Source organism: Micromesistius poutassou, assembly GCF_964030765.1.
Source record: "Micromesistius poutassou genome assembly, chromosome: 10".
Taxonomy (NCBI): Eukaryota; Metazoa; Chordata; class Actinopteri; order Gadiformes; family Gadidae; genus Micromesistius; species Micromesistius poutassou.
This window is the reverse complement of record NC_140280.1, coordinates 14629012-14643776: the sequence shown is the minus strand read 5'-3', so window position 1 is coordinate 14643776 and position 14765 is coordinate 14629012. Positions and strand designations below refer to the sequence as shown.

The 14765-nt window shown below is 42.1% G+C and overlaps 1 protein-coding gene across 1 annotated transcript; it reads left to right on the top strand.

Moving 5' to 3' along the window:
* Positions 1-2778: 2778 nt before the first annotated feature.
* Positions 2779-6400, top strand: LOC311354275 (stromelysin-1-like; the record flags this gene model as incomplete). Its single annotated transcript, XM_084474085.1, has 10 exons — positions 2779-2903; positions 3272-3522; positions 3849-3997; positions 4350-4478; positions 4584-4745; positions 5027-5150; positions 5267-5400; positions 5595-5754; positions 5876-5979; positions 6294-6400. The coding sequence occupies exons 1-10, from the start codon at positions 2784-2786 to the stop codon at positions 6398-6400; spliced, it is 1440 nt and encodes a 479-aa protein (XP_084330211.1). The 5' UTR covers positions 2779-2783.
* Positions 6401-14765: the final 8365 nt, after the last annotated feature.

The window sequence follows — 14765 nt, the reverse complement described above, 5'->3', positions numbered from 1 at the left end:
TAACAAAACTCAAAGGCCTGAATCCTTCCAAAGCTACCGGTTTTGACAACATCCCAGCTAAATTTCTCAGGGATGCTGCTGAAAAAATCACTCCTATCATAACCCATCTTATAAATTTATCCATTAAAAATAGCCATTTCCCCAATAAATTTAAGGTGGCAAGAGTTATACCTTTATATAAAAAGGGGATCAAATCTGATCCTGGAAATTTCTGCCCCATATCTATCCTGTGTACAATTTCAAAAATTATTGAAAGAATAAATTATGAGCAAATAGACAGTTATTTAGCAGAGCAGAACATCTTATTTGACTTCCAATCAGGATTTAGAAAAGCCCATTCCACTGATACCTGTCTGCTTTATCTTACAGACTTAATCAGGAAAGAGGTGGATAAGGGGAACTTTTGTGGCATGGTGTTAATAGACCTTCAAAAGGCATTTGACGCAGTTCAGTCTGATATCCTCTTGAACAAACTCAAAGCCCTGGGTTTTTCTGGTACATCTCTCCAGTGGGTGAGGTCATACCTGGTTGGAAGAGAACAGGTGGTGGATGTGGAAGGGACCTTGTCCTCACCACTTAAATTAACATGTGGAGTTCCCCAGGGGAGTATTTTAGGTCCTCTCTTCTTTTTGTTATATGTGAATGATATGCCGTCAGCCATAGACTGCAATCTGTTTTTATTTGCAGACGACTCTGCCATTCTAGTCTCTCATAAAGAGAAATCAGAGGTAGAAAGGCTGCTCAGTGTAGAACTCCTTAACCTCAGTTCTTGGCTGACAGATAACAAGCTGTCTCTCCACCTTGGCAAAACAGAGTCGATTCTTTTTGGGTCCAGAGACAAGCTAAGAAAGTCTTTGGGGTTTAGGGTAGTAGTAGGTGATGTTGAGGTTACGGCCAAGGAAGTTGTCACTTACTTAGGCTGTATATTAGACAACAAACTATCAGGGGAATTTATGGCCCAAAGAGTCATCTCAAAGGTGAGCCAAAGGACTAAGTTCCTGGCAAGAATATCCAGCCTCTTAGATAGTAACACCTTGAAAACCCTGGCCAATGCCCTAGTTCAATGCCATCTTGACTATGCCTGTACATCTTGGTACACTGGCACTACTAAAGGCCTAATAGATAAGCTACAGATCTGTCAAAATAAACTGATCAGAGTGGTCCTCAAACTCTCAGAACACATCTTCTTCCTGACCCCTTCTCCAGTCTTAGGTGGCTCAGAGTGGAGGAGAGAGTTTCCCAACTTAAACTGTGTTTAGTCTACAAGACTAAGAAATACTTAAGAAATAACCTGGCACCCAAGTACCTAAGAAATTACTTCTCCAAAATTAGTGACACACACAATTATTCCACCAGGGGGAGTTCCACTGATTTCAGACCCTGCCGTTTTAAGAGCTGTATGGGAAAGTACTAGTGGTGGCTCGTTTGCGAACGAATCAGTTCAAACGAACGACTCTTTAAAATGAACGAACTGACCTGATTCGCCGCTCTCGTTCGTCGTTGTTCGTCTCGTTCGTTCGCCGAGACTCGACTCCCAGCTCCACCCACTAGTTGCTGAGTCGCGCTGACTCGTGAGTTGCCGTTCGTTCACTGACTGTGTTTAGCGGTGAAGACTCGAGGACTGAGAAGTCACGAGAGTCAGCCGGGCAACAACATCCCGATTCCGAACATGAAGATGAACATGAAGCACTCCTCAGCTAAAAGGAACTTGATTGATGACCGTTGGCACCATTGCACGATCGTGATCCTGAGTCTGACCGACTCGGCTGAGAACGTGCATTCGCGATTCGTTTGAACGAGAACGAGGGAGGAGCCGAGTCTGACCGACTCAGTGACTGAGAATCATGATTCACCGCTACCGGAAATGCAAACGTACGAACGAACAAATGAACGACTCTTCTTGGCGAACTGACAGACGCAAACTGATTCATTCAAACAAATCATGAAATCCACCACTAAAAAGTACCCTTTCCTATACTCGGCAGCTGTCTTGTGGAATGGCTTACCTTTAAACCTTAAACTGTTGAGCTCCTCCTACTTTCATTTTAAATCTTCAATAAAAAAAATGGTTATCCAACTCATAAACCAAATCAAAAGATCCATGAAGTACTAGGAATATTGTACTGTCTGTTTGTGTGTCTGGGAACTTATCCCTTGTTTTATTTATTTTATTCCCCTTTGTTCCTCAATGTTTTAGTCCATTGTGCTGTGTGTTTGTCCTCCATGCTTTAGTCCATGTGTTGTTTCTCCCCTTCCATCTAAAGGACCACAATGGAAACAAGCCTTTTGGCTTTATTGTGTTTTTTTTTAATCCTTTTGAGCACTTTTTGTTAATTATTGTTCAATAAAGTTTTCATTCATTCATTCATTCATACTACGGCTGTGCTTTGCGTACCAATAATGACATTCAAGAACGCCATCTCGTGTAAGATTGCTAAATTAAATAACAATTGAATCATGTTGAGAATATCGGTCAATATTTTGAATTGTTAAACATTTCTAAATAACGCAACATATATAACACAGCCAGGCATGTGTGTCATGTTACCCTCCCCCAGGCATCAAAGTGTCTCTATTGTATCAGTATGTTTGTGGAATCTTTTTTCCTTCTCTTTAGCCTAGCACCTCCTACTTCCTCCACCATATGGTGTGTTTCCTCATCAAGTGACTCACTTCGCCAGTTCGCCTGGTTACTCAACACCTCCCGGCCCGGCCGTGAAGGTATATAATGCCTGCCTGCGGTGCCCACAACTCATAACTTAAGTCCTTCACGGCAAAACAACATGCGCTCCTTGAACCTGTGCATCTTCCTGAGCTTGACGGCAGCGGTGGTTTACGCCCTGCCCCTAGACAGGGAACCACCACAGCAACAAATCACCCATAAAGATGAAGAATTTGCAGAGGTAAGTCCTTTTTCTTTTTCTCTTTGGCTTAGCTGTGTAAACCCTTAATTGTTACAGGTGGTATTGGAATTCACCAATTATCTTTTGAGGAAAAAATTGCTAACAGATCTTTCAATTTTAAAGGGGTGTATAACTTTGAATTGGCTGTTGTTTGTATGCATGTAAGCAACCCATGTATTTTCAAGCCAATGCTTAACAATCAATGCATCATCCTAAACAGCACAAAATCTATAAATAATGAAGAAAATTGTCCTCAATGTCTGATCATTGTTCCTCTATCTTCCACCCACCTTCCACTCTCTTCTCTCTCTCTCTCTCTCTCTCTCTCTCTCTCTCTCTCTCTCTCTCTCTCTCTCTCTCTCCAACAGAGCTACCTCAAGAGCTTCTTCAACCTAACCGATGAGCCTGAGAGGACTTTTGGTCGCCGGAGGGTCAACCCGATGGACGAGAAGCTCAGGGACATGCAGCGCTTCTTCGGGCTGCATATCACTGGCTCAGTGGACGCAGACACCATAGAAATAATGAAGAAGGCCCGCTGCGGGGTCCCTGACAACCAAGTCGCCCGCTTCTCCACTTTCAGTGGGGACCCCAAGTGGCAAACAGAGGCCCTCACCTACAGGTAACAGGGACCAAAATGCATACCATTGGGTGGATTCTATTATCCCAAACGTTTTATAATACTGTGAGTGCATACATTCTTAGCATGGTGGACCCCAGCGGGATTTGAACCCCTCACCCTGGCAGCGCTCATAAGAGTGTCGCTAGACAGGACCACCACCTTGTTGCTATCTGTGTGTCAGGGGGTCTGGGTGTTGTATTGTAGTTCGCCTCTCTCCTGTGCTTTCTGTGTGTGTGTGTGTGTGTGTGTGTGTTTGTTGGTCTTGAGATGAGTGCGCCTGGGAGTGATGTCTGATCAAACATCTATTTATCTCTTTACCCTCACAGGATCGTGAACTACACTCCGGACTTGTCCCGGGCAGAGGTAGACGAGTCCATGGAAAAGGCGTTGAATGTGTGGGCCAAAGTCACTCCCCTGACGTTTCAGAGGATCGAGAGCGGTATCGCTGACATCATGATCTCCTTCGGGAGCGGAGGTAAGTGTCAACACCGGATTAGAGAGTAACCCAAAATTGTTAGATTTAACGTGCTATAGTATTAATACAATATAATAAATAGTGCAAAAAGTGAGCTGCTAAATTTGACTGAAATAGGCTAATAAATAGCTTATAGCATTAATACGCTGAGAGGCCGTCATGTCCACGGCCTCCCAAAACAAAAAACACCACAGCCAATCCACTGCCTGAGGGCCAGCAGTGGATTGAGGTTGTTGTTGCCGAGTTGCACGTTGAAAGGATGCTGGGGGGTTTAACACAGGACTTCACTCATCTCCCTAATCTCTGTTTTGGTGTACCTGACATTAACGTGTTTCTGATCTTGTGCCGACAGCGCATGGTGATTTCAACCCCTTCGACGGCCCCCATCACACGCTCGCCCACGCCTTCGCCCCCTCCGCGGGGATCGGCGGCGACGCCCACTTCGATGAAGACGAGGATTTCACTTACAGCGGAAGAAGAGGTGAGTTCGGCGCACAGAAAATATAGCCTATTTGTGTATGCAACACATAAAAACCCCTTGAATCTTGAATCTCTTGTTTCATGTTTGTGTTTGTGTATTTTGCAGGTTACATTCTGTTCCTGGTTGCGGCCCATGAGTTCGGACATTCCCTGGGCCTGGCCCACTCAACTGACCCCAGTGCGCTCATGTACCCAGTGTACATCTACAAGGACCCCGACACCTTTCAGCTGCCCCGTGACGATATCAACGGCATCCAGTCCCTTTATGGTCAGTGGATGGATCAATGACTTTAAAATACTTTATTTTTTTTCCTTGCTAGGATCGCTTTCCCTACCTGTAATTCCCCACAAAAAAAGCTATCTGATGTGAGGGATAATGTTTAAGAATGTAGGTTATAATGATGCTGGAAGGGTTCGAAGACAGTTAGCGGTCAAAAAGCTGGAGGGCGGCTGGTGTTACATCGTTGCAGTCTGTAAGCAATCGAGATGCATTTTGCGTCCCGTTTATTCCGTGACTGATGATTTTCGTTACACCATGTCCATCACCAGGTCCTAACGTCAACGTGAGACCAAATGAGCCCACACCCCCCACCACCCCCAACTCCTGCGACTCCACCATGGTCCTCGACGCTGTGAGCACCCTGAGGGGCGAGATGCTCTTCTTCAAGGACAGGTAGAGACCGTTCAAAACACTCACCATAACCCTACACTACTGTGACCTTTCATGGATTCATGATTTGCAGAATTCTCATACACTTTTGTTTGATTGTCATTGTTGTCGTCTTGCAGTTTCTTCTGGCGTAAGTCCCCCCGGAACCCCCAGCCCCAGCAGTCCCTCATCGCCAACTTCTGGTCCAACGCCCCCGAAAAAGTGGATGCTGCTTTTGAGAGCCACCAGACTGACCAAGTCTATCTTTTCCAAGGTACAAGCTCCGGCAGCATAGGAATGATATGCTGTTGTTTAGCACGTTTTTTAAAAGGCTTTACGGAAAACGGCAGAAAGGGCATCACGTTTTGTAACGCTTAAAAAAAAAGCTGAATGTTACACAGAAAACATCTTTGGGGAAGAAAACTTAGCACACATGATAATCCTGTTTCTTTCCCCGTGTCCCTCCAGGTCGTAAGGTCTGGGCCTTCTCCGGGACTTATCTGGTGACAGGCTTTCCCAAGGATATCAACATTTTCGGTCTGCCTAGGAGCGTGAACAAAATCAATGCCGCCTTGTACGATACCCATAAACGCAGGACCTTGTTCATTGTGGGCGACCAGTACTATAGGTAAGAGAACTACAAAAAAACAATCAAAACTACACTACTGTCAACTGATAACTGGTCGATCATTTCCGGCCACGCCCTTTTACGAGCCGTGGATCACAGTTTCACTCTTGTGTTTCCACAGTTATGATGAGGCAAGACAAACGATGGATGCAGGATTCCCCAAGTCAATAGAAACCCTGATCCCAGGACACACCAGCAAGGTGACGGCTGGATTCCAGTACAGAGGTGAGTGATGACATGAGGCCAAAATAATGTTCTTTGTTTTTTCAAACAGTCACAGACCCTTGAACTAGACCCCCACTGGAAAAGTTGTAGATCTAAACATACCGTATAGGCTACTAGGAAACATTTTAACTAAAGCCGTCACTGTTTTCAACAAAATGTATTTGATCAATTGAGCCGTTTTGGTTTTCTTGCACTCTTATTAGTTGAAATTATCTTGAATGAAAATGACAATGTGGTTACATTGTGCCAGGTTTAACATGTTCCTCTATCGTACCACCTGCAAACTAACTAACACTGCGCTCTTCTTCCCTCAGGTTACACCTACATTTACAGTGGGTCCAACATGTTTGAGTACAACCTGAGGACTGGAAAGCTGTTCCGTATCCTGAGAAACAATTACTTCCTGCCATGCACAAACTAGAAGAATCTGACCTCATATTGTCTTTTAACAACCAATGGGGGCAGTCACAGTGAATGAACCACAGTGAATAATAATATATTTTACAAAGATCTATTCATTTTGTAGCAGATGTTTTTATTTATGGAAACATTAATTTTTTTGATAAACATTGTTTTTCAATCCTAATTTATTTGCACTATGGTATCGACGAAAGATAATTTCAACAATAAAGACATTTAAATGTAATATCTTGTTTTGTATTTGTTTTTCAAAGTATAAATCAACAAGATATGCGAATGGAGATACTGGTTAGGATATCGGTATAAACTCCTAATGCTGCTGTAGGAAAAGGGTTGTAAAGTGAGAGAGTAGAAATTAGCAAAAGAGAGCAAGATTTTGAAACCAAACAATCAAAAAGACGTCCTCTCCCTCTGCTCCCTATAGTCCAGGCAAAGTAGCGTTTTCCGACAGACTAATTGTAAAATAATTTTTTTCAGCATAGATCATTTCTATGAGGTGTCCAGAACAACATACTAAAAGTCCTAAGAAATCCTAGTTGAGGAAATATGTTAATTTCTCATCAATTCAAGATGTGTGCCAGTAAGGCCAGACAACAATACACCCCAATGGGGCTATTTTTTTCCTTTACTCCTATCAAAATGAAACTTTACACAATGAAAGTACCCATGAAAAGTAAAAAAAAAACTTTTTTTGTATTACAAGTTTATTTTGAAATGAATTTGAATATGCACATGAGCTCTAAACTTATTGAATATGTCCTAAACACAGGCAGAAACACCATTCATATATATGCAACCCGGTATCACGCGATTTCGTGCTCATGCGCACGAACGTTAATCTATTGAATCGTGTCCCACAGCACGATTGTCCGACTTTTTTCGTTCTACACAGAACGAAATGTAAACCAATGCATTCTGAATGGGAGCGTTTCTCCGATTTTTTCGTGCTACACAGAACGAAATGTAAACCGATGCATTCTCAATGGGAGCGTTTCTCCGATTTTTTTCGTGCTACACAGAACGAAATGTAAACCAATGCATTTTGAATGGCAGCGTCAGAGAGAGAGAGAGTGAGTGAGTGTGTGTGCAGACAGTACAGTGCACCCTCTAGTTATATACAGTATATGTCAATATGTCCGATTTTTTAAGCAGACCTCCTCAAAAACTGAAACAAACGTCCCCCACAGAACGAAATGTAAACCAATGCATTCTGAATGGGAGCGTTTCTTCGATTATTTCGTGCTACACAGAACGAAATGTAAACCAATGCATTTTGAGTGGCAGCGTTTTTTTCGTGCTACACAGAACGAAATGTAAACCGATGCATCCTGAATGGGAGCGTTTCTCCGATTTTTTTCGTGATACATAGAACGCAATGTAAACCAATGCATTTTTAATGGCAGCGTTTTTCAGACGAGAGAGAGAGAGAGAGAGAGAGAGAGAGAGAGAGAGAGAGAGAGAGAGAGAGAGAGAGAGAGAGAGTGAGTGAGTGAGTGTGCAGACAGTACAGTGCACCCTCTAGTTATATGTATGTCAATATTTCCGATCTTTAAGCAGACCTCCTCAAAAAATGAAACGAACGTGCTCCACAGAACGAAATGTAAACCAATGCATTCTGAATGGGAGCGTTTCTCCGATTATTTCGTGCTACACAGAACGAAATGTAAACCGATGCATTTTGAGTGGCAGCGTTTTTTTCGTGCTACACTGAACGAAATGTAAACCTATGCATCGTGAATGGGAGCGTTTCTCCGATTTCTTCGTGCTACATAGAATGAAATGTAAACCAATGCAGTGTGTGTGTGTGTGTGTGTGTGTGTGTGTGTGTGTGTGTGTGTGTGTGTGTGTGTGTGTGTGTGTGTGTGTGTGTGTGTCAATATTTCCGATTTTGCAGAATACCCCCTCAAAGACTGAAACGTATTTTTCGTGCTCCACAGAACGAAACGAGAGAGAGAGAGAGAAAGAGAGAGAGAGAGAGAGAGAGAGAGAGAGAGAGAGAGAGAGAGAGAGAGAGAGAGAGGCTTCAGAAGGGGTGTGCGCAGATAGTACACTGCACCCTAGTTATTTTTATGCCAAAACCACAATTGCATCAAAGGGTAAATGTAATGTATTAGGGATACAACTGATTTCCCTGCTTTTAAGAGCAGACCTCCTCAAAAACATTTCGTGCTCATGTGCACGAACGTTAATCTATTGAATCGTGTCCCAAAGCACGATTGTCTGACTTATTTCGTATTACACAGAACGAAATTCAAACCATAGCCTTTCAATTGGGATATTTTCTTTGACTATAGAAGGGGTGTGCGCAGATAGTACAGTGCACCCTCTAGTTATTTATGTGTCAAAACAACAAATGCATCAAAGGGTAAATGTAGTGTATTAGGGATACAACTGATTTCCCTGCTTTTAAGAGCAGACCTCCTCAAAAACATTTCGTGCTCATGTGCACGAACGTTAATCTATTGAATCGTGTCCCAAAGCACGATTGTCTGACTTATTTCGTATTACACAGAACGAAATTCAAACCATAGCCTTTCAATTGGGATATTTTCTTTGACTATAGAAGGGGTGTGCGCAGATAGTACAGTGCACCCTCTAGTTATTTATGTGTCAAAACAACAAATGCATCAAAGGGTAAATGTAGTGTATTAGCGATACAACTGATTTCCCTGCTTTTAAGAGCAGACCTCCTCAAAAACATTTCGTGCTCATTTGCACGAACGTTAATCTATTGAATCGTGTCCCAAAGCACGATTGTCTGACTTATTTCGTATTACACAGAACGAAATTCAAACCATAGCCTTTCAATTGGGATTTTTTCTTCGACTATAGAAGGGGTGTGCGCAGATAGTACAATGCACCCTCTAGCTATTTATGTGTCAAAACAACAAATGCATCAAAGGGTAAATGTAGTGTATTAGGGCTACTCTGATTTTCCCGGTTTTTACAGCAGACCTCCTCAAAAACATTTCGTGCTCATGCGCACAAAAGTTAATCTATTGAATCGTGTCCCAGAGCACGATTGTCTGACTTTTTTCGTTCTACGCAGAACGAAATGTTAACCCATGCGTTGGAGCGTTTCTCAGAATATAAACATGTAAGGTCTATATATATATATATATATAATAGAATTAATCTAGATTAATCTAGATTAAAATGGCTCATTAGAATTCTGCCGAAGGCATTCATAATATGTGTGTGCTACCTAAATAATGACTAAAAGTAAGTCTTTGAGAACGGGTTTCTCAAGCCAGGTGGCGCATTAGACCAGGGGCTCATCTCCTGTTTCCAAAATGCATCACAAACTCTAGTATAACTTACTACACGCTTACTATCACAAACTCAAACACGGGAAAATATAACGGCACCGGGACGCGCCCTCGCTACAGGTCCACGGCACGCTCGTCTCCGGTGCGCGTCGCGGCAGCAGCGGCAGCCGGGGCGGCGGTGGGGGCGGCGTTGACGGCAGACGGCTGGTACGCGTCCGCCTACCGCCGTACCAAGGCGGGCAGCTCGGAGGAGTGTCATCGCTCACCCAAGTTGTTTCTATTATCATTGCTACATTGTCTCCAGCATATGGCGCGATTATGGACATTATATTTTATTAAACACTCAGCTTCTGTTTACTTCAACTTTGAGAATAGATTAACGGCGATATTTTTTTTTATCGCCCGATAAGAGTCTCGCGTTAACGCAGCACGTTAACGCCGATAACGGCCCACCACTAATATATATATATTTATATTTATTTATTTATTTATTTATTTATAGCCTATAGGGTGACCAGATGTCCCGCTTTGTGCGGGACAGTCACGCATTTCCACTTTTTACAAATTGAGACGTTGTCCCGCATTGTTATTGATAGTTATTGACTCGATTTTTTAAAATGCGTGTTTTATAATCTGGCATTTATCAAATAGCTGTGTGCGGAGACAGCAGTGAGGGCTGTCTTCAGGGGGCGGGGCGGGCCGTTTGATCATGTCAATCAAACTGGGACGCGGACGCAGGTTAAGGGAACACCCACCAACATGATAATGAAGATAATAAGAAATTATTTCCTGGGACTGGGAACGCCTCGGGATCCCCCCGTCAGAGTTGGTCAATGTCGCCCGGGAAAGGGAAGTCTTTTTAATGTGAAAATGGTGGACATACTTTATAATAACATGGTTGCTATGACGGTTGCTATGGACGCTGAACCCAGCAGCTCGCGTGCCGTTTAAATCATGGCTATAAATGTTTGTCTTTGCTGATTATGTTATTTTATGTAACCGTGTAGGCCTAATGATGTTCTCTTATTTAACAACTTAAAAAAAACGTTAGTAAATTTTTTAGAGCAGGTATGGCGTCTTCTTTCTTGTGATTTAATAGAGTGGGTTAACAGACCATTTTCTTTGCTTCGAGGAGGTCTGGTGGTCTTCGTATATAATAAATAGATAAATTAATTGGGAATTTATTTTCGACTTCAGAAGGGGGGGGCTGCGCAGGATTCGTCAAAACAAGTAGGCTAAAATAATCTAATTTATCAGAATTTTTCAGCAGACCCCCTCAAAAACTGAAACTAACCACGTCCCTTAAACCCAGTCTCATTCCAGATTGAAGTAAAACTGCGTTGGTCCACAGCGGAAAATGCATTACGGCTCTGAACATGTGACACGCCTACATTTTTTTGGCCCATTCTTTTCAATGGGCCTGCGTCCACGTCACGTGACTTGCTATGATGGTTGCCATCGATTGCCCCCCATATCTTTCTATTTTCCGCAGTTTAGACTTGTATAATTAATAAGTTTGTTGTTATCAACTTGTTTTGTAATCTTTTTTTTATCTCTGTTTGGTGGCTAGTTACGTCACTCTGAGAGATGCGCACGGACATATTTGGTAGTGACACAGCCTATAACCTATAGCCTATAGCCTATTGATTATTTAACGAGGCAGGGTTATTTGAAATAATTCATTAAGTTATCATGTGTGAGAGGTCATTCCTCCTCCTGAGTGTGTATTGACTATTTCTGGTGATTGAAATCCTCATTGCAAGCTTCCTATTTGTACCCCTACTGTCCACAAGCACACCCCCCCCTCCCCCCCCCCTCCCCATATGGATATGGAGAATTGTTGCTACGGCCCAGTGGTGGTGGTGTCATATATATGAAAGAGGGCATTCAAATATACTACAATGAAAGCAGGCCGAAGCCCTAAAGGAAGTGATGCAATAAGTAACTTCTGAGTCAAGGCCAGTAACAAGTAAGCTATAGACCTGGGGTCTCTTTTTTATCAACGGGGGTCGCAAAGGACGATTATCAACTTGGGGGCACCAGCCCTACAAGAAATTACTTACCAAGTGCTCCATCTGATCTTGTTGCACTTCACCGGCTCGCTTGCAAGATTTTGGCCTGAAGTTCTTCTCAGACCTACACCCTGGCCATCCAACATGCATATCTGAGAATCAGGCCTCTTTTTAATAATGACAAAAAGTTATGAGAGAAATGCACATTAACTTTTTGTTATCTCATAAGGGGCGTGGTGCTGGCTCCTTTTGACCTTTTGACCCCAGACTTCAAAAACTTGTCCACAGGCCAGCTGTGTCTACACACCTTAAGGCACACATTAACACCTCCATCCCATCAAAAATGGGGACTAGAAACTAACCTAGTCTTATTCACATTTACCTTACTGTCCGAGGTCACGCCCCTTTTCCCACCTTTTCGAGATAGCTAGAGATGCCAAAATGTATACACACATTTCCCAGGGTCCTGAGAATAACATATCTGAGATTTGGAGTTCTAGCCCTTACAGAAAAAAAGTTTTCCAAAATAGACAGTTTTTTGGACAAAGCCTCTCAGAAGTGTTGCGTGTAAGACCTAGTGGATCAGAATGTGGTGGAAAGAAAGTTTTTGGGATAGGAAGGTCATACCGCCCTGAAACTTGACTACCTTATTCTAGGGCCTAACTGGGACCCCCACACCGAAACTTGGCCTTCTCGGACCCCGAGGGCAGGGAGGGGGGGGGTCTGAGGATTAGGGTTAGGGTTAGGGTTAGGGTTAGGGCCGGCTTTTTTCCAGAGACCCACAATTTTCACAGAGTAATCCCAAGATGCACCCTGAAGGTCTAATGGACAAGATTCTATCTCTTGTCAACTAATTTATTAAGCTTACTGCTTAATGTCCTTGCCTCAGCCACCTATTGCATCACTTCCTTTAGGGCTTCGGCCTCCTAATGAATCACTTTAGTATATTTGAATGCCCTCTTTCATTTATATAACACCACCACCACTGGGACGTGGAAACAATTCTCAATATCCATATTGGGAGGGGTGGGGGGTGCTTGTGGACAGTATAGCCTACTAGACATAAATAGGAAGCACACTCAGGAGGAGGAATGACCTCTCACACATGATAACTTAATTAATTGTTTCAAATAACATGCCTCGTTAAATCAATGAGCTTGATGTTTTGCTTTCATGAATAGGTTATAGGCTGTGTCACTACAAAATCTGACCATGCGCATCTCTCTGGGTGACGTGACTAGCCACCAGACAGGGATTAAAAAAAAAAAAAAAGGTCAGAAAGTCAAGTTCAATGCAAAAGTAACTTATTAATTATAAGTCTAAACTGCGGAAAATAGAAAGATATTACAAGGTGAATTTTGAAGGACACCTTAGAATATCTGTCTATTTCCTAGCCAGCGGACCCTAGTTTACGACAAAAACAACACAATTGACGGCAGCTCAGTTGCCGCACTTAACCAGAGACACTATAGAAGGAGTAGAAGGACTTTGACATAAAATTATGCAAATTAGAAATAATAATAATAATTATAATATTATTATTAATTAATTATTACAAATTATGTCGTTAACGTGGTTCGGAGCAGAGCTATGAATGAATGTCATGTTACAATGAATGTTTATGTTTGAACTCATGAAGTCGTTTGCAACGTGAACGGTGCATACATTGTGTACATTAATGTTTAATCGATTAATAATATAATAATTTAATGAATAAATAAATTAACATCACAGCGTCCCGCTCCTATCACAGGAACCTAGAATCAATATGTTCGGGGGTTTGTTCAGAATATTGTGCATATAACGTGTAGGCCTACATGTATTAAATGCAGGATATATGCGTGGATGTTACAGAAAATGAAATAATGGCCAGTTTGTGTAGTCGATGGCAACCACCATAGCGCCATAAAATCCTGCGCAGCCTGCCCCATATTTTGTCGAAAATAATCTCCCGATTGAAATCCATTGGTTTAATATTGAATTAATAATATATATATCTTTTTTTATTATTATTATTAATTAATATATATAAAAACATACAATTATTTAGTCATAATATTATAAGTAGACCACGTAGCTATGTAGCTTATTGTTATAACAAGATCTGTATCTGATCATTGACCATTGACATAGGCCTACATATTTATAGGCCTATATGTATTTATTTATTTATTTATTATATAGGCCTACGGAGACCACCAGACCTCCTCGAAGCAACGAAAATGGTTTATTAACACGCTCTATTAAATCCCAAGAAAGAAGACGCCATACCTGCTCTAAAAAATTTACTAACGTTTTTTTTAAGTTGTTAAATAAGAGAACATCATTAGGCCTACACGGTTACATAAAATAACATAATCAGCAAAGACAAACATTTATAGCCATGATTTAAACGGCACGCGAGCTGCTGGGTTCAGCGTCCATAGCAACCGTCATAGCAACCATGTTATTATAAAGTATGTCCACCATTTTCACATTAAAAAGACTTCCCTTTCCCGGGCGACATTGACCAACTCTGACGGGGGGATCCCGAGGCGTTCCCAGTCCCAGGAAATAATTTCTTATTATCTTCATTATCATGTTGGTGGGTGTTCCCTTAACCTGCGTCCGCGTCCCAGTTTGATTGACATGATCAAACGGCCCGCCCCGCCCCCTGAAGACAGCCCTCACTGCTGTCTCCGCACACAGCTATTTGATAAATGCCAGATTATAAAACACGCATTTTAAAAAATCGAGTCAATAACTATCAATAACAATGCGGGACAACGTCTCAATTTGTAAAAAGTGGAAATGCGTGACTGTCCCGCACAAAGCGGGACATCTGGTCACCCTATAGGCTATAAATAAATAAATAAATAAATAAATATAAATATATATATATTAGTGGTGGGCCGTTATCGGCGTTAACGTGCTGCGTTAACGCGAGACTCTTATCGGGCGATAAAAAAAAATATCGCCGTTAATCTATTCTCAAAGTTGAAGTAAACAGAAGCTGAGTGTTTAATAAAATATAATGTCCATAATCGCGCCATATGCTGGAGACAATGTAGCAATGATAATAGAAACAACTTGGGTGAGCGATGAC